The sequence below is a fragment of the Gouania willdenowi genome, chromosome 1 (assembly GCF_900634775.1).
Source record: "Gouania willdenowi chromosome 1, fGouWil2.1, whole genome shotgun sequence".
Taxonomy (NCBI): Eukaryota; Metazoa; Chordata; class Actinopteri; order Blenniiformes; family Gobiesocidae; genus Gouania; species Gouania willdenowi.
The window spans coordinates 5,847,669-5,869,495 of NC_041044.1; the positions used below are offsets into that span (position 1 = coordinate 5,847,669).

The 21,827-nt window shown below is 38.7% G+C and overlaps 1 protein-coding gene across 1 annotated transcript in view; it reads left to right on the forward strand.

Annotated features, from left to right (window-relative positions):
- Positions 1-21,827, forward strand: part of LOC114471718 (voltage-dependent T-type calcium channel subunit alpha-1I-like) — a 498,082-nt gene that overhangs the window by 338,288 nt on the left and 137,967 nt on the right. Inside the window, exons 9-12 of the mRNA XM_028460576.1 lie at positions 5,470-5,809; positions 6,542-6,909; positions 18,810-18,961; positions 21,400-21,585. Coding sequence (XP_028316377.1) covers positions 5,470-5,809; positions 6,542-6,909; positions 18,810-18,961; positions 21,400-21,585 — 1,046 coding nt within the window. The remainder of the gene's footprint in view (positions 1-5,469; positions 5,810-6,541; positions 6,910-18,809; positions 18,962-21,399; positions 21,586-21,827) is intronic.

Below are 21,827 nucleotides of genomic sequence, written 5' to 3' on the forward strand. Positions count from 1 at the left end.
ACACTTTCAATAGTACAATGTCCATATTCTCCTGTCTGCCACACAGATACTAACATAAACTCTTCAGCAGGTATGAGGCTAATACAGTAGTGAGGAGCAGAAAGCATTAACATCTCTAATATGAATAATACTAATAATAACCTTTCACTATTACGTCTTTCACAACTGCTATTAACAGTCACAGCTACTATAAACACACCCTCGCTGAGTTATATTTAACTAAAAAATAAAATAATATACACTTCTGAGAACAGATCTGGGGTCAGTTATGTCTTTATCACAGGTACAGGGTGTACCGCCTTGGACAAAGGTATTTCTGACACTTTTCTCACCAGTTTTGCTGGAGCTCTGATTCCAATCTCCCTCAGGGTTGGGGGCGGGGGCGGGGGCAGCAGCAGCGCCTATTGATACGAGTGAGCCCCTCAGATTGTGTAAGGTTTAACAGCACTTTTATAACTTTTGTTGTGGTACTAATGTGCTTCATGGCTTCAGTCCGTGTTCAAAACAAAACGCAAAGCATTGATGGTGCATTCAATGTGCCTCGGAAACACTGGTTAGAATGAAATACAACATGAAAAAACTGCCCGGCGACCCTGAAAACAGGAATAAGCGCGTCAGAAAATGGATGGATGGATGAAAAAATTGATGCAACCATGGATTTTACCAATGCAGGCATGTAGTGACTGATGCGTCACGATTTCACTCGTAAATTGTACCGATGCACACGGAATGAATCAACACACTTGCATCGCGCAGGTTTGTATCTAGATCCCGATTCCTATCGGTTAATCTTCATATGCTTACCTCACATTACTTTACATTATTTATCCATAGATATGAAAACTGGAGCACTATAATGTAGAATTTACTCCTTTATAATTTTAGATCCTTGCACTTAGGATCAATGGTCTGTATTTGGCCCCTGAACTAAAATAAGACACACATCTTCTCTAAACTGTGAACAGCAACTCGTTTTGCATTTTGAATCTGCAGCTCACATTAACTCACCCATGCACTGACAAAATAGCGACAACAACTTGTTTTCTCTAATTCCTATCAGATTCACACTCTGACACATTAGCTCTGCTGAAAAGACTCGGAACAAACACGCACAAACCTTCCCATTTGTATGTTTGTGGCTCAAGCTGAGTGTGGGAGTAAATATTTGATGGGACCAGCTGAGGAGCAGAGTGTGTTCTGGTACACTCTGCTTTCCTCTCAGTCACAGACTACAGAGACCTGCTGTGAAAGCCAACCAACCTGATCACACGTCTGTTTTTTGATGAAGAACTGTTGGGGATGATTCCGTATACAATGACTCGCACATCTGTCCATGCACAGTCCCTGTCACGGGTTAATTTTAAGGTCCAATGTGGTCATCAGCGTGGAGCGATCATCTTCATCCCTCTCTCTGCTCTTCTATCCCTTTTATGCTAACATAGTTGCTCTACTTGTCTGGTTGACCTCGTGCTCTCCCTTTTCTCTTTCCCTCTCCTTTTCCTGATCCTTTTCATCTTTTTTTTACACACATCTGAGGATAATAAATTGACTCAAGACACAAATGCTTAACATTATGGCTGATATACTTTGTAATTCCTTATTAAAGAAGATGATGACGTGTAAACAAGCAGATTTTAAATAGATTTCCCAATAATTGGTTGTGTCTTGGTATATTTATCAGTTCATATTCTGAATGGAGAACATGATGTGTCCTTCAAATTTTTTTGCACCTGCTTAACAACAGTCTTTTCAAAGATACTGTAGATTGAAGTGGGAGGTCATTTTTCTTGCCAATTTATTTCATGGCCCATTTTAGCATTTTTTTAATCTTGAATTTGCATTGCAGCCATCCCATATCTGATCAAACTTCCCATGACAGCATTATACAAGGTCATCCTCACACTGGTACTCACACCAAATAATCTCAGTCTGCAAAGGAAATGTAGTCTTTTAGCCAGTAAGACAAAATATTTTTAAGACACAAAAACTGATGGTTTGATTTTCTTTAAAACCAGGAATGGATTGTATGATATAATTACAATTCTGTCCCTCGAAGATGGTATTCCCATAAATTTCACAGAAAGTATTTTTAATGTGTCACCATAACAGAAGTTGTCTTAGCAAACAATCTATCGTGTAGCACAACGTGCTGAGCCACCTTTATGAGAGAGTTTTATAAACTGTGAACCTGGAAAAGTAAAAAAAAAAAAAAGAAGAACAATATCTTTGTTTTGTAGCCACAGCAAAAATAAATATAAATATTTGTGGTTTTGTTCTGGAAAAGCAAACTGAAAGTTGCATAAAAATGTTACTTAGAAAGTCCATGTAGCAACTGTGGCTTGGTTGACATTTGCTGGAGGAATTCTTAAGAGATTCAGAGTTTTAAATAAACCCTTCATGCCAGTGGTGACTAAATCACTGATCTGCTAGGTTCTGATCGAGGGTATCTGAAACTTTATTATTTACCATGCTTTGATGGACCACCCTTTCAAAACTTTTCCAAAATATTTTACCAAATTTTCATGACTTAGTTCTGAACCGCTAAGATCTATTCAAGAACATTAGAGCTCAAAAATGAGTGGGCCTTTCCAGTGTACTAGTGTAACAGAGGTCTGACAGTGTGCCATGGCTATATGTGGCACATATAGCATCGTACAATTGCACCATTGCCTTTGACACTCATTATGTAATATTTTTTAAATAACGATGCATCAGCTATTGAATGGAACAATAAACAACAACTAAGTGCTACCCATGTTTAATTACAATATTACAATTACAATTAGCAGACACTTATCCAAAGTGATATACAACACAAGGTGTTAGGGTTAAGGGACTTATGTTAAGTTAAAGGGATAGTTCGCCTATTTAAGACATGACGTTGTATGCAATCCTCACCAGCACTATAGTGCATACACATTGTCTCACTCAGTGGTCACCTCCCTGGTCCGAGTTCTGGCCGCTTGAAGTTGTTCAAGAAAGTAGTCCCGGTTAGTTTCCGGGGCCACAAAACTGTGCGTTTTTAATAGAAAAAAATATATGCGTTTGAAAGCTTGATTCATTTACATCACAAAACCGCCCACAAAAAAAATTCATACCTTCAGTTTTAATCGGCACTATTTTCTCTTCCGTTTCCATCAATCCGCGCTGCCGTCAACGTCATCGGTGCGCCTAATCCCATCAGCTGTTGATAGCGCGACTCGCGGACAACATGTCTGACTCCGAAACTTCCGATGATGAATGCAATTTTAGCACAATATCAGATGAAACAGATGATGAAGAAAGTAATTTTAACGTGATTTCCACTGGAATCTAAACATCAGATTGTTTACCGTACAGTACTGCCCTAACTGTATGTGACTTCAAGCACACTTATAAACACGATGATACCAACACACGTTACAGACAATAACAGCAATAGCGAGGCATCATATATTGTTGTGTTACAGTATATAGAGACTTCAATTCATTAGTAAAGACATTTGCAGATTTTCTCACCAAATAGTCGATTGTTGTCGATGCTATCATTGCCCCGGTTAGCTCAGTGTAGCCTAAACACTGACGTTAGCTTCAAAATCAAGGTGTCGTATGCAACATCAAGTTAGTAAATAGAGCTTATCCGTGGTACTGGTACAGCAGCAGTATTCAAAATGCGTTTTTTGCTGTTTCCTCGGTTGGGGATGTCATCGTCCTCGCTGAAGTGAGCACTGCACACACGAAAATCCTTTGTACTGGATATTTTCGCTCCCGCAGAATAGCCGATGGCAACCAGCCAAAGCTGTCTCATAGTTATATCAGAAACTGGAAAATGATGGAAGCTGAACGGTGATCCCGGCACAGTTTTGTGGTCACAACCTGGGAATTTACAAGTTCGTACCATTGTTAATGTACGTACGTTTTACTTTCTCTTGCTTCGGTCTTCCGTCATTGCTATTAGAGTGTGTAAACCCTATTATCGGAACATGCGCGCTGACGTCAACGGCAGCGCGGATTGATGGAAACGGAAGAGAAAATAGTGCCGATTAAAACTGGAGGTATGAATTTTTTTTGTGGGCGGTTTTGTGATGTAAATGAATCAAGCTTTCAAACGCATATATTTTTTTCTAATAAAAACGCACAGTTTTGTGGCCCCGAAAACTAACCGGGACTACTTTCTTGAACAACTTCAAGCGGCCAGAACTCGGACCAGGGAGGTGACCACTGAGTGAGACAATGTGTATGCACTATAGTGCTGGTGAGGATTGCATACAACGTCATGTCTTAAATAGGCAAACTATCCCTTTAAGGTTCCATTTATTTAGGCAAGACCTTGTCTGAATAGACGAAACCGTATCTTAACATATTTAAAAAGAAGACAAAATGAATCTGGCTGGAACTGTTAAGGGACTTGCTTAACGTCCCCTAATAGTAATAGCGAAGGTTGGATTGGAACAGGTGTCACTCTGATTAATGCTTAACATCTTTAGGGTTTAATATAATTTAAACATTAAAAACTTTTCCAAAATAGTTAAAATATTCCATGACTTTTCAAGACTGGAAAATCGTTAACTTTTCCAGGAATTTCATGACCGTGGGAACCCTGACCCTTATATATAAATTATGTTTAATGTATTTTTTCATCTCTTGTGTGTTTGCATAGTGTTGTAACAAATGGTAACACTTAACTTGAAGTTTTATAAATAAGGCTGATATATGCTGTCATTATTATGACATGTTATTAGCATGAATAAGGTGTCATGAAGGCTGTCATTAAGTGTTGTTTGTTTCCCTAACCCTAACCCTAACATCCCATGTACATTCCCATCTCACTTGCACATAGTCTATCTCCAGGGTTAGCCAAGCAGGCTCAGTTGTGACTGACTGCATTCGTTCTACCTACTGCTGGTCTCTGAACCCATCTCAGACACTCCCGACACCGATAACACCTTCACAAACTTCCTGATGAACGGTGTACATACAGAGAAACCCAAGTAACATGTGCCGGCCCGTGCCTTGCCTTTGACTCCCCATACCAAACTGAACGGTCCAGAACCGTTCAATGGGTTTCATCGAGAGAAAATAACCAGAAACCTAACCCTAACCCCACTAGATTCCTCCACCTAACCCAAAAATGCCAACATAGCTCCTATGGTGTCATCGTTTAGCAAACAACACTTAATGACAGCCTTAATGACACCTTATTCATGGCCATAATGGACAATGGCAGCGTAATGTCAGCCTTATGTATAAAATTTCAAGTAATGTGTTACCGAACAAATTAATAAAATGTCTAAATTAAAATGTCTAAATAATGTGGCAAATTATAATCCGAAAAATATAGTACAATTGTTTTGTTATTGGACAAGTTTATGAAAATGTATACTAGATCATATTTCACCAACGTTGGGGTACACCCAAATGAGAGCCATAAACTCAACCATCTCACAAAATTCAGCCCATGTGCTTCATGCTTTCCTCTCACTCTTGCAGGTGGGTTCTTTCTTCATGATTAACCTGTGCCTCGTGGTCATCGCAACCCAATTCTCAGAAACCAAGCAGAGGGAGCATCAGCTGATGCAGGAGCAGCGAGCTCGCTGTTCGTCTTCGTCCACCCTGGCCAGTGAACCTGGAGACTGCTATGAGGAGCTCTTCCAGCTGGTCTGCCATTTCCTGCGCAAAGCCAAAAGACAAACTGTGAACCTTTTTAACACACTAAGAGGAAAGCCCAGGGGTTTTCGTGGCGTTGGAAGAGGAAGAGGAGGTGGGAAAGGAAGGGAGAAGAAGACCAATGGACGAGGAGGGCGAGAGAGAAGAGCTCACCCTAGACGTGGTATGATGGTGTTCTCTGAGAAAAGTGCCTTAGACTAGGCACAATTCTCAAAAAGCTGACTGTTAAGAGCATTTGGGGTAAAATAATATCAATGTTCCCAATCTGTAACTTGAGCCCTTTACCTCTTAAATTGAGAATCAAAATGGCTGCCAAAACAGCAGATTTTGGCTAATCAGAGTGTAATCATGTCGATTTATTAGGTCAAATTTTAGTCAAATCAATTTGGGATGTCCTTAAAGTTCGTTACATTACATTAAATAACAGCAAAAACTCTGCGGAACACATACACCCAAAATGTTGTGCAGGCATAATTGTTGTTATCAATAATACTTGTGAATGAAATCATTAATTTGTGTTTATGCAGACAAGTTGTTCACTGGTATCACTGTGTTTTTTACACCCACATAGTGCAGTACATCGGAGCTGAGTTTTCCAACAGTTGCATCGAAAGGTTCTGCACAGTTGTTGGCACGAGCATGAATTCATCTCTAAGCTAACCATGTCTATAAGAAGTTTTGAACGATGAATTTGACCATGAAGGACATGAAAATCAGCTTGAGAACATGGATATTCGGACTCAGCACATCAAAATTGCCTATAACCAACATGTTCCCTGCTTTTACCCCAATTTGCCACTAACCACCAGCAATCTTTTGAGAATCGGGCCTCTTCTATCTGAGTTTCATGGTTCGAGTACTCACTCTTTGTTATCTGACATTTGTGTTTGGCCAGGTCTTCCCTGTCCTCATCATTACAGGCCTGACCATCCATCAGCTGCTGAGCCCACAGCTCTCAGCACAGCCTCGGGTACCGACAGCTGCCCTCAGTGCGCTGGAGCACTTACCCTAGGAGACAGGGTGGGGCCAGTATGCAGCGCAACCAGCGATGAAGCAGAAGAAGGTGCTGTTGAGGAAACGGACAGGGAGGGCGGGAGGGAGAGGGTCAAGAAGAGAACCTGTAAGGGCTGCAGTCCAAAGAGACACTGGTGTGAGATAAGGAGCAAGCTGTGGGGCATTGTGGAGAGCAAATACTTCAACCGCGGGATCATGATTGCCATCCTGATCAACACAATCAGCATGGGCATCGAGCACCACGAGCAGGTACAGACCATTGGTTTCGTTTTTGTCTGTCATGCCCAGGGTTGGGTTCAATTCCATTTTTCAATTACTATCTGTTACGACCCCTTCTAGGATGTCATGTCAAGGTTTGAGGGGCCGCAACATAAACAAGATGGAACACAGAAATCAAAGGTTTATCAAAAGTATTTATTAACAAAATTCTAAAAGTAGCAACAGAACAAACTAAAATGGACTGGAGACCCTGGCCAAACAAAAACAGGGAGGACACTGGGCCAACCCTATACAGGGCCGTCGTCCCAGCGTCCACCCTCTAAACTACAAATACATACAAAGGACTAAAACTACCTAAAGACCAAAACAGGTCTACCAGAAATCTCCAGTCCAAAATAAAATAACAAACTTACCAGCCGTAACACTATCACAGCTTCAGTAATTTTCTCCCTGAAAGTTAATTGTATTTGGCAATTGAATATTGCCAAATACATTGTTCACATAGAAGTTCTTCTTATTATTTTTCTTCCGCAACTCCTTTGTCCTGGAACTCTTCCTAGGCTATTAATGCAGCACAAATGACACGTATGTCATCTCATAGGGGCAATGCCAAGGATGTGCAGTTGACCTTTTTTGGAGCCAAAAGGTCAATGTCAAGGTCACATCAACAAATTGAGGACTCGACGCTCTCAGGATGATGAAGCTCAGCCAAAACAAATAAATACTTTGTTCCCTATAACTTGGACACACATTAAGATACAGTGCTCAGACTGGTACCATTGAACAACATTTCCTTTCAATGTGTGACCTTGACCTTTGCTCAAGGTCATATTTAAGGTCAAGGTCAGTCTTCTGTTTTTCCTGCATTATTACTTTCAATTTAATTAGTAAAAACAACAAACTTGTCAACAAATCCAGATACAGGTTTTATTTTTTTATTTATTTTTTTATTTTTTTAATTTTCAATTGCCAAATATGTATTCGCCTTGCGAATACAGGTCTTGCCTAGTTACAATTACATTCTCAATTACAGAAGTTCAAATTCCATTATCACAATTACCAAACCTGAAATAAATAACCCCATAAAATGTAACCTTCCTTTTGTGTTAGCTTTCTGTTAGCATCTCTTATGATAACGAGTCAGTTTTGACCCATGTCTTAAATCAGATGTAAAATTAACATCTTTTGTTTTTTAATTTCTTGTTCTTTATGTTAGACTTCCTTATCCATGAAAATATTGGTATTGATGTTTTTGGTACGTGCTTTTGGTGTAGGCCATAGAACTGTAAGATGGTTCCCCAGTTTAGTTAAATTGTAAGTGATAGTTGTTTTATATATAATTTCTATGCCAATTACAAAGTAAATGATCTGGACTCATTTACAATTCCATTACATCAGCAACTGATTTTTCCAATTTCAACTATGTCACAACTGTAATTATTAATTACGCGTGTAAAAATTACAATTGACCCCAACCCTGCATGGCAGATAGATGTGATTTATTGACTACTGCCTTAATTAATACAATTCAAGGATTGTTTAAACTGATCAAATAACATATTAGTTTGAACTACCATATCTATACCCAGAAAAACAGTTAAAATGTTTTCCAAAAATATTTTATCAATGAATAAAAAACGGAAACTACATTAATCATAAACATATATATAGTTTAGTGCTGGGCAATATATTGTGATTTAAGATATATTGAGTTTTCTATTTTGGTGATATGGAAAATGACAATATCGCCTAAATCAAGATATATCTATATTTTATGAACTTGTTTTTTATTTATACAATCACACAAGTATTTCACATTATTCATAGAGTACAGTCAATCAGTGTCCTTTACAATTTTAACGCATTTCTGATATATATATATATATATATATATATATATATATATAGAAGAGTTGCAGCTTTCGTTACTTCTCAGAACAGCATGATTATGATGAATGCTGAGTGCGTTCTAACCCAGACCTTCCCCAAAACAAGCCCCACTACAGAACTCACTCACACGTCCTGTCCTTTAGATGACAAACAGACTAAAGTGGCACATATTGTGCTGCTGTTTGTTAATAAATATGCTTGTGCGGCATTTTGAATCAACAAATTTAACCCACAATTGTCTTTCAAGACTTTATTGAGTTAAAAAATATTGAGATTAATATCGTATATTGCCATTTTGAGGAAAAATATTGTGATATGAGTTTTGGTTCATATCACCCAGTCCTAATATAGTTTCTACTTTTTCAGAATATTGTTGTTTTGTCTGAACTAAAAGGTATTAACATCATTTATCTGAGTCTCTGAAACTGCTAGTCCAGCTGGTCTTTCTCCACTGCTCACCTCAGGCCCCTACGCTGCTCTCTGCTGCTCATTGGAATATAACGGCGAAGGACAATTAGCGACCTTGGTACAGCTGCAACTAATTACCCAACAAAACCGCTCCCTAAACCTTGCTTCACTGCTTACCCACACCCCACAAAGACAATAGCAATTTAACATGAGACTTAAGGTCTAGAGTGCATCAGTTGGTGGTATATACAGTACCTCCCTTCAACAGAGTTTTTACTCTACCTTTTTCACAGACACCATAATGGCCCACGTAAAAATCCTAAAAAATGCACAAATTTGACAGAATAACACTGGATTTTCACTGGATGCGTAAATTCTTTGTAACGTCTCTGCTGCGTAATCCACTGTCCGTCACTCCCCACCGCCTCCATCTGTGATATGTAACTGTTGGACTCAGGAGATCTCGCTAATTCACGCGATATAGTGAAATACAGGGTTCTTGCAGCTTTAGTCAAATTAAATTTAAGTATTTTTACTGCCATTTTAAATTAAATTTACAACCAACCTCACAGTTAAAGCAAAGCCACATCAATAACATATAATTAGGGTAAACTTTTTCCATTGTCTAGTGCCGACGTGCAACTGGCGGCCTTCAAAGTAAACACAACATATACAAAATGACAAAATCACTCCAAAAACACACAAGAGCACTACAAAAATAGCCAGAAATCCATAAAACCACAACAAAAATACAAATAAAAAAACATTAAGAAAAACCTTTGTTGGACAGGACATTATTGTTAAATCTACATTTCAACGTGTTGTTCAAAGTTGCTACAAGCATGAAGTCCCTCTGGGTTCCACTGTCGTGATGAGCAATGTTTGGTAAATTATACATTTTTTAAAAAATGCTTGTTGATAATCATAAAATCATACTTTTGTGTTCAAAAGTTAAAAGACTTTTAAAACAATGATTTAAGACATTTTAATGACAATTAAGGCCTTTTCAAATTCATAAATGTAATGCCTTTTAAGACTTTTTAAGGAATACAAAGAGAAGCACAAAGCCATACAAACATTGTGTCCTTCGAGAGGAGCAGAAGGAAATGGACTCAATCCTGCCCTGTAGATCTTCTGTGAAATATGATTCACTGCCACTCTGTCCAGGGTGTAGCCCCGCCTAGCGCACAAAGAAAGCTGGAGATAGGACCCAGCAGACCCACCACCATGAAAAGCAGCAAGTGAGTCGGAAAATGGATGGAATTATGATCCGCCTTGAACACGGAGTATTTTATTTTGAAAATAAAAGCGTTGCTCCAGCGTCCAGCAAAGATTGAAGGGCTGCGTATATGTTGCAGAGGGCTCTGAACTGACGGAGTCATTACGCAGCAGTGACGGACCACATACGCATGCGGTGGAAATTGACACTTTGACTCTAATCATTAGATCTGCTGTGTAAGAGCAACGGAGCTAATATGTTTCCATTAGAGTCTAGGTGAGATTCAAACCAGTGACCCTCAAGCCCACTTCCATAACAACTAGACCAATGTTTCTCAAATGGGGGTACGCAATGGTACTACAGGGGGGGTAGTAGAGAGAGAGAGAGAGAGAGGAAAAATAACAAATGAAAGCATTAAAAATATGGGGTTTTATAATGTTTATCTTTTGTGAAAAATTATAATCACACTGAATATTAAGTAAAGTAAGTAAGTAAAGTTTATTTATATAGCACTTTTTTCAGACCAGGGTCACAAAGTGCTTCACAATTTACAGTTTAAAAAGGGCACAATGCATATAAAAGTCCACTCCAATGATGCTACAATGTATAAAAGAGTCCATTCACAAACAGGAGTGAGTCAAGAAAGCCTCCATAAAAAAGTGAGTCTTTAGATGACTTTTAAAAACATCCACAGAGTCCAGCATCCGCAGAGTGTGTGGAAGAGCATTCCAGAGACGAGGAGCTACCGCCTTAAAAGAGTGATCACCTCGTGTTTTAAAGCGGGTGCGGGGGACCATCAGCAGGTTTTGAGAAGAAGACCTCAAGCTCCTGTTTGAAACATAGGGCTGGATCAGACCCTCAATGTATTCAGGCGCCTGGCCATGAAGGGCCCTGAAAGTCAGCACAAGGATTTTAAAATTCATCCTGTAGATGACAGGGAGCCAATGTAGAGTTTTTAAAATAGGAGTGATATGGGCTCTCCTACAGGTACGGGTCAGGAGGCGTGCAGCAGAGTTCTGGACCACTTGAAGACGAGCCAGATCCTTTTTGCTAAGGCATGTAAACAGACTGTTACAATAGTCCAACCGTGAGGAAACAAACCAGCAACTCACAAACTGACACCAAAAACACACACACTAAGAGAGAATAATACTTACCATTACCACCAACACACAAAACGACAACAGACACACACAGAGAAAAACACACAAGATCACTACAAAATACATAAGCTTAACAGAGAAACTTACAAAATGACATAAGAAACAACCAAACAACACCAAAAACATACACACAACCAACAACACACAAAAACGACAACAAAAACACACAAAATAAGAGAAAAATATACTGAATAATAAAAATAACAGACAAACAACAAATACTGTACACTCAATGACAACAATCTTGATTTGAACATGAACTGAAAATACAAAGGTCAGTCTTCATCAGGAGGGAGGTAACTGGAAATGATAAAAACCACAGAAATAATTAAATTGTCAAGTCAATCTTCATTTTTTGCTGTTCCTGACTTGAGAGGAACTTCTCTTTTCTGGATGTGGTTCCTGGACTTCACTCACAGAACCTTCAATCACTTCTTTTCTTTTTATTTAAAGTATTGTCTGTAGGTTGGTGCATCAGTTTAGGTGAAAAACTTCAAAAGGAAAATACACAGTAGAACCATTCATTCATTGAAATCAAATTTAACTTTTCAACTTTGAGTTTTAAATCTGTCATTTTTTTTAAACAACGTTTTTCACTTTAATCTTAATCAATTATATTAAATGATTGGTATTTTAACAACCAAATTTCAAAAGTATTTAACGTCTATGTCTGGTATTTATTTGCCCAGTTATAACAAAGAAACAAATCAGATATATATAATCATCATTCCTTTTAACTACGTCTTTTAACAGAATCAGATTGTTAAAGTAAATTAACTTACAGTAACTCATTCAGTGACAGATTTTCTACCCCCCTCAGTGCCAGCCGTTTTTGAGCATTTTAACTGATTTTAAAGACCCACAGAATATTTTCGACTATGACTATCTGAAATCTGACACCAGATTCTGAAAGATTGAAGCCTCTACTTTCATCAAAAAAAAAGATAAATTGTTTCTTTTGTAATCAGCTGTTGAATAGAGCAAGTTTTACACAAATCTTCAGTTTCAGAGCAAAAAGCTGAGAAAAAAAGCCTTTTTCTAAAAAACCCTGTCAGTGACTTTAAAGCTATTTTTTTGCTTTAGTGACAACTCTAATATCTGAACATTGTTTCCTTATATATATTAAAAAAAAAAAACCCACTGAGACCAGGCTTTTGATGGCAAATTTATTATTATTTATCTGTCTGGTTCAGAGTTGAATAGATTTCTTACTATATTTTGGCATTCCTTCAAGTTTCTCTCCCGTCAGTCTGTACACACGCAACTTCCTCTTCCTCCTGGACATGCAGAGTGTCACTGCATTGTTTTATTGTTTTATCTCACCATCGCCACACTATCCATGAGTTCCACACATGCTCTGGTCCAGTTTGCACTGCTGTGCGCTGCTGGGAATGTCAACTCTGTACGTAGCGCCATTTTCTTCTCCCTCTGAGCTCCCTCTGGTACTGGATATAAGCATAATACACCTTTAAACTAAACCAGTTCCAACCTCAATAATCATTCCTTGCATTGACTGTTGAACAATAAACAATTTGCCAAACTTTACAAAAAAATTAACAGGAAATGCATTCAACTTAATTTTCAATGCTAAACAATGCGTAAGTCCAAGTCTCTTGATTGCTTTTGAATTAAGTTTTTTATGTGCCTGTGGTTATTTAGAGGTGCTTACCAGCTGTCCATCAATCATGAAAAGAGTCTTTGCACACAAAGTTCAGTCCCAGCTGAGGGTACAGAACAAATTCTTCTTCTGAGCATGCACCGTCATTGCCTCAGTTCCCCACAGCGACTGGTTTGTGTGATTAAAAGAATCAGTTGTGCACACTCACAAGTGGGAGGGGCTTCCACCTGGCCCCTCCCCTGCTTAGCAGGAGGGTGAGAGGCAGCTCACAGGCAGTTTAACAGAACATAAATACGGTTTTATTCTTCTTATTTAATGAAAATGAGATTCTTTAAAATGGGTTTCATCACTCATTCATTCCATCACTATACTCTATAGTTTTTTCCCACCAAATTCTGAGCAAAATGTAGTCGTCGGACATAAGGGGGTACTAGGTATCAAAAGTAAGAGAAAGGGGTACGTTTGAGAACCACTGCACTCCACCCCCATGGCCCTAAACAGATTTTCAAAGTGGTGCTACCCACAAATTTGGAAGTCGTGTGAAAAAAGAAGAAGCTACTTTTCTCAGTCATTGGTTACTAAATACAGTCATTAATTAGCATGGTGCCTCCATAATGGGTGCTTAGTCCTTTTAATGTCACTTTTTATTCACCTGCGGAGCAGTTGGATTGAGTTTAAGGGATTTGCTCAACATGCCACAGTGACGGCTTGGGTAAGATTCCACCAGACCACCAAGATCTCTGATTGGATTTCTCAGCTTCCATTTCTGTAGTAAGACAGATCGCTATATGTCAGGTTGAAAGATGAAGGATTTGAGTCCACAGACAGGACACGTACTTTGAGACGCAGTAACAACAGCAGTGATTTGTGCTCATGTCTCTGTGGTTGTCGTCATTTTTTCTCACCATACCATCATCGCCCACTTGTGTCTTCCCCTGCATCAGCGGTGGCCTGTCTCCAATCTCAGTGGTGGCTAAAAATAGCAAAACGAAAGAGGCAGAAAGTCACCAATGCTGTTTTAATGGATAAAGAAATATTAAACCAATCATTTAAAAAATGGTAGCCAATGCGTACCTCTGTTTGATCATCAATATCAGGATTTCCTTTCATCTGACAGCTATTTTTTTTATTTTTTTTATTATTCTCCTTGTTAAGAAGACAGTTATTATTGGTCAACCAGCCTTCAGCATCAACAGCACTGATCCACCTATTTAGGAAAATCTATTTTACAAGCAAAGGTGATGTAATGTATTTTCCAGTTGACACTACATATTCTAGTATACTTTTCACTCAATGTGATGTTTTTTTTTCCTTTTCATCATGTCTACATCGAGGTCAAAGTTTAACACCTTAAGAAGTGTCGTCTTTGTGCACGTAAAAAGAAATGTTTGAATTCTTAACTGACCGAGATCAATGTCACTGTTTTTAAAAGTATTGTAGAAATAATTTAATCTATAATTCCACACATGAGACCCAGTTGAAATCATTATCAGTCTGTTTATGCACAAATAGTAAGTACATTTAGTTTCACCAATTTGATTTGTCACTTTTCCCTATTTGAATTGAACCTAGCTTGAATGACATCAAGCTGTACGCCATCAATAAGTGAGACTCACTGATTCACACCATCATGATATACAGCTAGGACATGGGGATGTCATTCGGGTGACATCCAGGACAGCTACTGTTGTGGCGGTTTAGCTGAATGAGACGGAGTCAAGCTTGAGGGTTGCTGGTCAGATGTGGACACAGGGTTTATTATGTCACTAGGTTTTGGGGAACACACCACTCTTGGATCTCAGAGTTTGACAAGCCTTCAGGGTGAGTGCCTCAGTGCTTCAGCAGCCTCAGCTGCTGTTATGTTGCTGATAGCGGTAGTCATAACATAGTGGAGCCTCCTCAGGCAGAGACCTCGGTGAGCGCCGTCAGTGTACTATGGTATCTGGCCTGCTTAGGGAAGTCTGACCAGAGATCTGTAATCACACATCAGTCCCCTCCTTTGTTAAAAACAACCGTTTAACACAAGTATATATGAATTACAGAATGACTAGAGAGAGGCCAACAACAGAGACCAAACACCCACACTTACTAACATTTCCTATTTTGTTGTATATTTCTAAATAACGACCCTTTACAGCCAATCCCTGACTCCCCAACACTTATGCCAGAAAAACAGTAAAAACCTGCAAAGACCAGGAGGCCAAAACAAGCCCAAGATACCCAGCTTAGATCTTAAGCTGACCAAAGGAGAAGATTGAATCCACAAATATCAAGACATGAAAGAACCATACAATCCACAGAGTATCGTTCTACTTTTAAGAGTCGTCCAAGGACTGGTCTGGGAACATTTAGGCACTTGAGGAGCACCTAGGCACATTCCAGCCCTGGAATGAGTCAGACCAGCTCTTAGTGGATATTTAGCACTGACGATGTGAGTGTTGAACGACATTGTTACTTGTGGTTAGTTGTGGTTACACTACATTATAGAAAACAAAATAAAACACATATTTTGGTACTAGATGGCAGAACCAAGCAAACTTGAAGCACCTGTTGCACTTACAAAGGGTTTTTCCTTCAATCATTTTTGCTTGTGTTGCGCATCAATTTGGACAAAAGCGTCTGTTGAATTAAATAGTACAATTGTAGAACCTCACCAGGCATTAAGTGTTCCACCCTACGTACATCACCTTGAGGCCATACAGCAAGGAAAGAGGAAATCCAAGGATTATTGAGCATCGGAGCCTCTATCCAAGATGAAACGTTTATAACGTTTATTTACATGTAATGACTGTCCTTCAGACTGTGTTCACTGGAAATAATTTTCTCTAGAAAAATTGTGACATGCCTTGGAAAAACCAGAAACACGGCGGCATGAGAGAAATGGATAAAAAGCCCAAAAACCGTAGTTTTCTGAGAAAATAGTGATTTTTCCGGGGGTTTTTGCCAAACAATGCTAGTTGAAGTTATAAACAAAGCACTTCATGCTTCAAATAACCGTATCAGAGGTTTTAAAATAGTACATGTTGGCTTTGAAAACATCTATTCTGATTTAGTTTGAAAAATTTAGAATTTAGAATTTAGAAATTTAGTGAAGTAAAGCTAAAGTTGGGTTTTTTTGTTGTTTTTTAAAAGTTATTTGTTGACTTGGTGAAGGGTCATGATGAATATAGTTGGTGAGTTACTCATGCTTGGTATAGGCCCTCCACTAATAAATATTCACACACAGAGTAGACAAGAAATAACATTTTATTCAAAGACTGATTCTAAGACGTGCTTTTCAAATTTAAAACGAGGTATTATGTGGGACCTGCAGTAATATTGGAACAAATGCACACACGTGGAGGACTCGCACACACACACACACGTGGAGGATGCGCACAAACACACACACACACACATGCTGAGGACGCGCACGCATTAGAGCTTTAATCAGGCCGAAAAAACAAGACCTGACCGGAGAGAACACGGCCCGAACCCGTCCGACCAGATTAAAGCCAGTGTCTCTTTAAGCCTGAACACGTTTCAACCAGACGGGTGCGCTTGTAGAATGATCCGTTGTGAGATTTAAACAAGACGAACAGCATCATGTGTCGCTACATTCACTGTTTATATTGGATGGTGATTACGCGGAGGATGCAGACAGGCAGCTAAGTGGTGGCACGGGAGTATCCGAAAAAATTGTCTGTATTAAATAGATGGTGTGGCTGATGTATGTGTTTCTGGTTATTCAGATTAAAAAGAGAGTGTAAACAACCCGTGCACGCCTGGAAGTCCCTTTTGTGTACAAGTGTGCAACAATTATTACACCGGTACTAATTAAAAAAGGAAAAAAACAAGAGAAAATCCCCCCAACGTTGCAGAAAACCGAATGTAGGGGGCGCCATTGTTCCATAGGGGAGCAAAATTACAACGTTGGAGGCTCCTACGCTCAACAGTGCTGGTCGAGAACCCTGATTACTCTTGCCTCCTGGATGCCTCCTTCTCTGTGCTTGGGGGCTCAATTTGTACTTATCCTTGCACTTATTCAAAAATTGATTTTCCGGATAACACTCATTAATATTTGTGTTATAGACTTTGTGTTAAAGTCTTTATCGTGATGTCCAAATTTTTATTTTCTAAAGTTCATGTCTTTAATGACAAATTCCCACCCTCCCTTCTCCATTCAATTCACTTTCCTGAATGTAAAGAATTGCTCAGATGTGTTCCCAGGTCTTCAGTAATGAGACAGCACTAATGGATTTCCAGTGGCTTCTCTGGACACTGGTGGTCTTACATCATTAGCTCATGTTTTGCACTGCTTAACTCTCATTAGGGCCAACAAACATGCATACTTCACTGCAAACACGTGCACACAAATAGACATGCAAATGCAGCACACAAAGTCCTCATTGATTCCTGAGCAGCCAAATGTCAAATGTGTTCCATTGGAACTCTGTGTAATTGGGATGTGCTGCAAGGTGTGATTGTGCCAAATGTAGCCTTTTGTGTGTCATGGTGTGTGTGCATCTATCATATCGAGAAAAGTCAGAATATAACAGGAGTGAAAAATTAAACTGATCGAGACCACATGAAAAAGACATTATGCTCAAGTAGAAAATGTGATAGAATTTTACCTCAAATATTCAACTAGACTGCGTGAACTGTTGGTGGTGATGTCAAGTGCCAATTATTGAAGAAACAGCAAATTACCCTTGATTTTCATCCTTGCGTCCAATTAAAAAGATACTCACTTTCTGTTCTCAAGGGTTTGTTAAATGTCTAAGTTGGTAGTTAGGGCTAGGGTTAGGTACCGTTTTTATTTGACTTCTTTCTTCATCAAATGCAAGAAAAAGGATAAAAATGTATCTTTAAAAGACACTTGAGTAAATAAAAATACATTTTGTTTTTAAAATAATCACCGAAGTTACCACAAAACAAAACTTCAATGAGTGGTTTTTTACAAGCTGAAACAAACACAGAGTGCATGAAAACAAGAAAATTGCTGCTAGGAATCATGTGGAATACCAGCTGAAATGAATGCTAAACAGTCTCATCCTTTCTGTGTGGGCCAACGTGGTCCACGACCTGGTCCAGGACCTGGTCCAGGAAGTGGTCCAGGAAGGAAAAGAGCTGCAGCGGAATTCCCAGGATTTTTAGTCCTGTCCACTCCAACAGAAACAGCTCTATGTGCAGCATGCTTAAAATTAATTTAAGTTTAGCAAAACACATCAAAATGCACTATAAACCAATTCTGACTTCTTGGTAATATTTGGAAATTATTTTTCTTCATGTATAAAACCTTTTTTGCAATACACAGTGATATGTAATTACAGAATTATCTCCTGGTTGGTTCTGGTTAGACTGCCCTAAGCCGGCCAGATATCTTTGCACACTGATAGCATTCATCAAGATCTCTGCCTGAGGAGGCTCCGCTATGTTATGACTACCGCTATCAGCAACATACATAACCCTGAGAGCACTGAATATTTCCTTTTCCAAAAACTCTCTAAATATGGACTCTATGATGAGTTCTTGTGCTTTGTCTAACATTTTGTCTCTGTTCCTCCATCTTCTTTCTTTAAATGTAATGTTTTCTTGTATTCCTCTCTGATCTTACATGTTCTCTTGTTTTTTTGCCTCTTTCCACTGACAGCCTGATGAGCTCACCAATGTCCTGGAGATCTGCAACATTGTCTTCACCAGCATGTTTTCTTTGGAGATGATCCTTAAGGTCACCGCCTTCGGCTCTTTCAACTACTTGAGGAACCCTTACAACGTGTTTGATGGGATCATTGTCATCATAAGGTATAGTTGATGCAAAATATTAGTGCATGTTTAGCAGTTGTCGTGAGATGATGAAACACTGTGTCTGGATGAAATGAAACAAGAAAGATACTTGGTTCATTATTTTCTAAAGCGGTGAGCCAGGTGAAATGTTTCTGTTTTTTCAGTTTTTTATCTAATGGTGAAAAACCACCTGTAAAAATTACGGATGTCAAAGCGTGAGACGGCTGAACAGACAGTTCTGTCCTTTGTTTTGTTCACTTTGTGCTTCAGGTTGGTGCCCACTCCTTTGATCCCGCTGGTGCTTTCTTTTTTTAGTGATCCCCATTAAAACCTCGAAGATCAAATGCACATCAAAGCATCTAAAACTGAACAGGATCAAATATGTCGCTGTAGCCCTGCACTCAAGATGCATGGTTGAAGAGAACGCTCTTCTTATCTTTTACTCCAATCTCCTCCTCTTTATCCATTGTTTGTGTTTTTTTAAAGTGCCCAGTTCAATGCTCGCAGATAGGGAGAAGATGCTGTTTTGATGTGCTGAGGAGTGTCTAATAGTTACAAACATTAAAATAGTGTTTGTTGATTATTTATATTTTACCATGGCCTCCCTGTTTACCCCAAACATTGATAAAGCATGATAGCAACACATGATGGAATTGTGAATTTAAATTCTTATCTGGGATGTAAAATTTGATATAGGTAACAGTGGCAGAACTAAACTTGTACACATTGAAGACTAGAGAGGTTTTTATAGGGTATTATAATAAAGAAGGAGATTTGGCCTTTACAATTATAATAATACACTATTTTTTTTGATAATTTGGTTTTATCCTGGTTAAGAAAGTTAAGAAGTTACAGCTCATACAGGATTTGATATCTTTTTACAGGCTTGGAGATTTAATAACTGATGAGATTCATCTGATTTCATTGACAAATAAAGCTGTGTATCATCCGCATAGCAATGGAAATTTATATCATGGTTTCTGTTAATGTTAGCTAGTGGAAGCATGTAGAATGTAAAGAGTATTTATCCTAAAACTGAACCTTGTGGAACTCCATGATTAACTCTGGCGTGCACTGAGAAGAGATTACATGATGAACAGCAGCAAGAATTTATAATCCACTGTATCAAAGGCTGTATATAGTATTACTATTGGCAGACAACATGGTGTCAAACTCGAGGCCTGGGAGCCAAATCTGGCCCTTTCAAGCATCCATTTGGGCCGACAGGTAGGAGGAAGTAAAAAATGACAAAGAAAAAATGTATCATTGTGTAAATTATTAACTCATTCAGTTGTAGATATCTCGGCCCAACAATATTTGCATACTGGTATCACACAATGGCAGCCATTTTTTAAATCACAAATTGTTGAAATAATTCTCAATTTTTCCGAACTCTTGCAACATACCTCAACTTATTCCACAACATTTAACTAAATTCAATATAAAAATCCAACAAATTTATGTGAAGGTCCTGCAGGCACTGATATCTGTCAATTATTGCTTGGATATTGTTGGTTCCTTAAATATTTCACGCCAAATGGAAGTTCAAAGTAGTAATTTTTTCTGACTATAATACCACTTGAGATCAAAGGTACATATTTGGCCCCTCAACTAAAATGCGTTTGACACCCTTAGTTGACTTGGCCTGATTTTCAAAAAGATGACTGGAACTAGTGGTTAGCAGCAAATTGGGGTAAAAGCAGGAATCAAGTTGGTTTTAGACAAGTTTGATGTGCTGATTCCGAATACCCATGTTCCCAAGCTGAATTTATTGTCCTTCATGCTCAAATTCACTGTTTAAAACTGCTTATAGACATGGTTAGCTTAGAGATAAATTCATACTCGTGCCAACAACTGTGCAGAACCATGTGATGCAAATGTTGGAAAACTCAGCTACAATGTACAGCACTATGTGGGTGTTAAAAACAGTGATACCAGTGAACAACTTGTCTGCATGAATACAAATGAATGATTTCATTCACAAGTATTATTGATATCAATAATGATCATCTTTGCACAATATGTTGCATTGCAGGGTTACCTGCGCCACAGAGTTTTTTCTATAATGTAATGAAATGGACTGTAAGGACATCCCAAATTAATTTTACTAAAATTTGACCTAATAAACCGACATTGTCACACTCTGAATATCACCTGTTTGCTTGTAAAATGCAAAAGATTGGCCAGCGTGTATACCCAAATTGACCAAATAAGCTTGGTTTTCCACTTGTATTCCCAAATGCTCCTAACATTCACCTGTCTAAGAATCGGACCTAGTCTATAGCACAGAAAGCCTTATGTAAAAAATAGTTATTCAAGCAAAAAAAATATTTTCAATCTACGTACATGTGGATCTAAGATGTTTGTTTAGTGCAAAAATAATTGTATCCCGACTCTCTGAAGATACAGTACAGTTGTGTGTTGCTTTGGAGTGTTTATATGTCTCTTTCCTGCAGTGTGTGTGAAATCGTGGGCCAGTCTGACGGTGGTCTGTCCGTGTTGAGGACTTTCCGGCTGCTCAGGGTACTGAAACTGGTGAGGTTCATGCCTGCTCTGAGGAGACAGCTGGTTGTTCTGATGAAGACCATGGACAATGTGGCCACTTTCTGCATGTTACTCATGCTTTTCATCTTTATTTTCAGGTAAGATTCACCTGCACAAGTACAATGTCCCTCATTTATCAACCGTTTGTACGGTCAGATCTGAGCGTATGACGTCAGGTCGACCAAATTTACGCAAGCTTCGGTATTTATCAATTTTGAGGTGAGCGTTGAAGCTAGATCTCACAGGTCAGGCTTGACCTTGTGTACGTTAATCTGAGTGTGAGGATTTGTGGTTCTGACTGGGACCGAAAATAAAGTATTAAACAAACAAACTTCAGTTA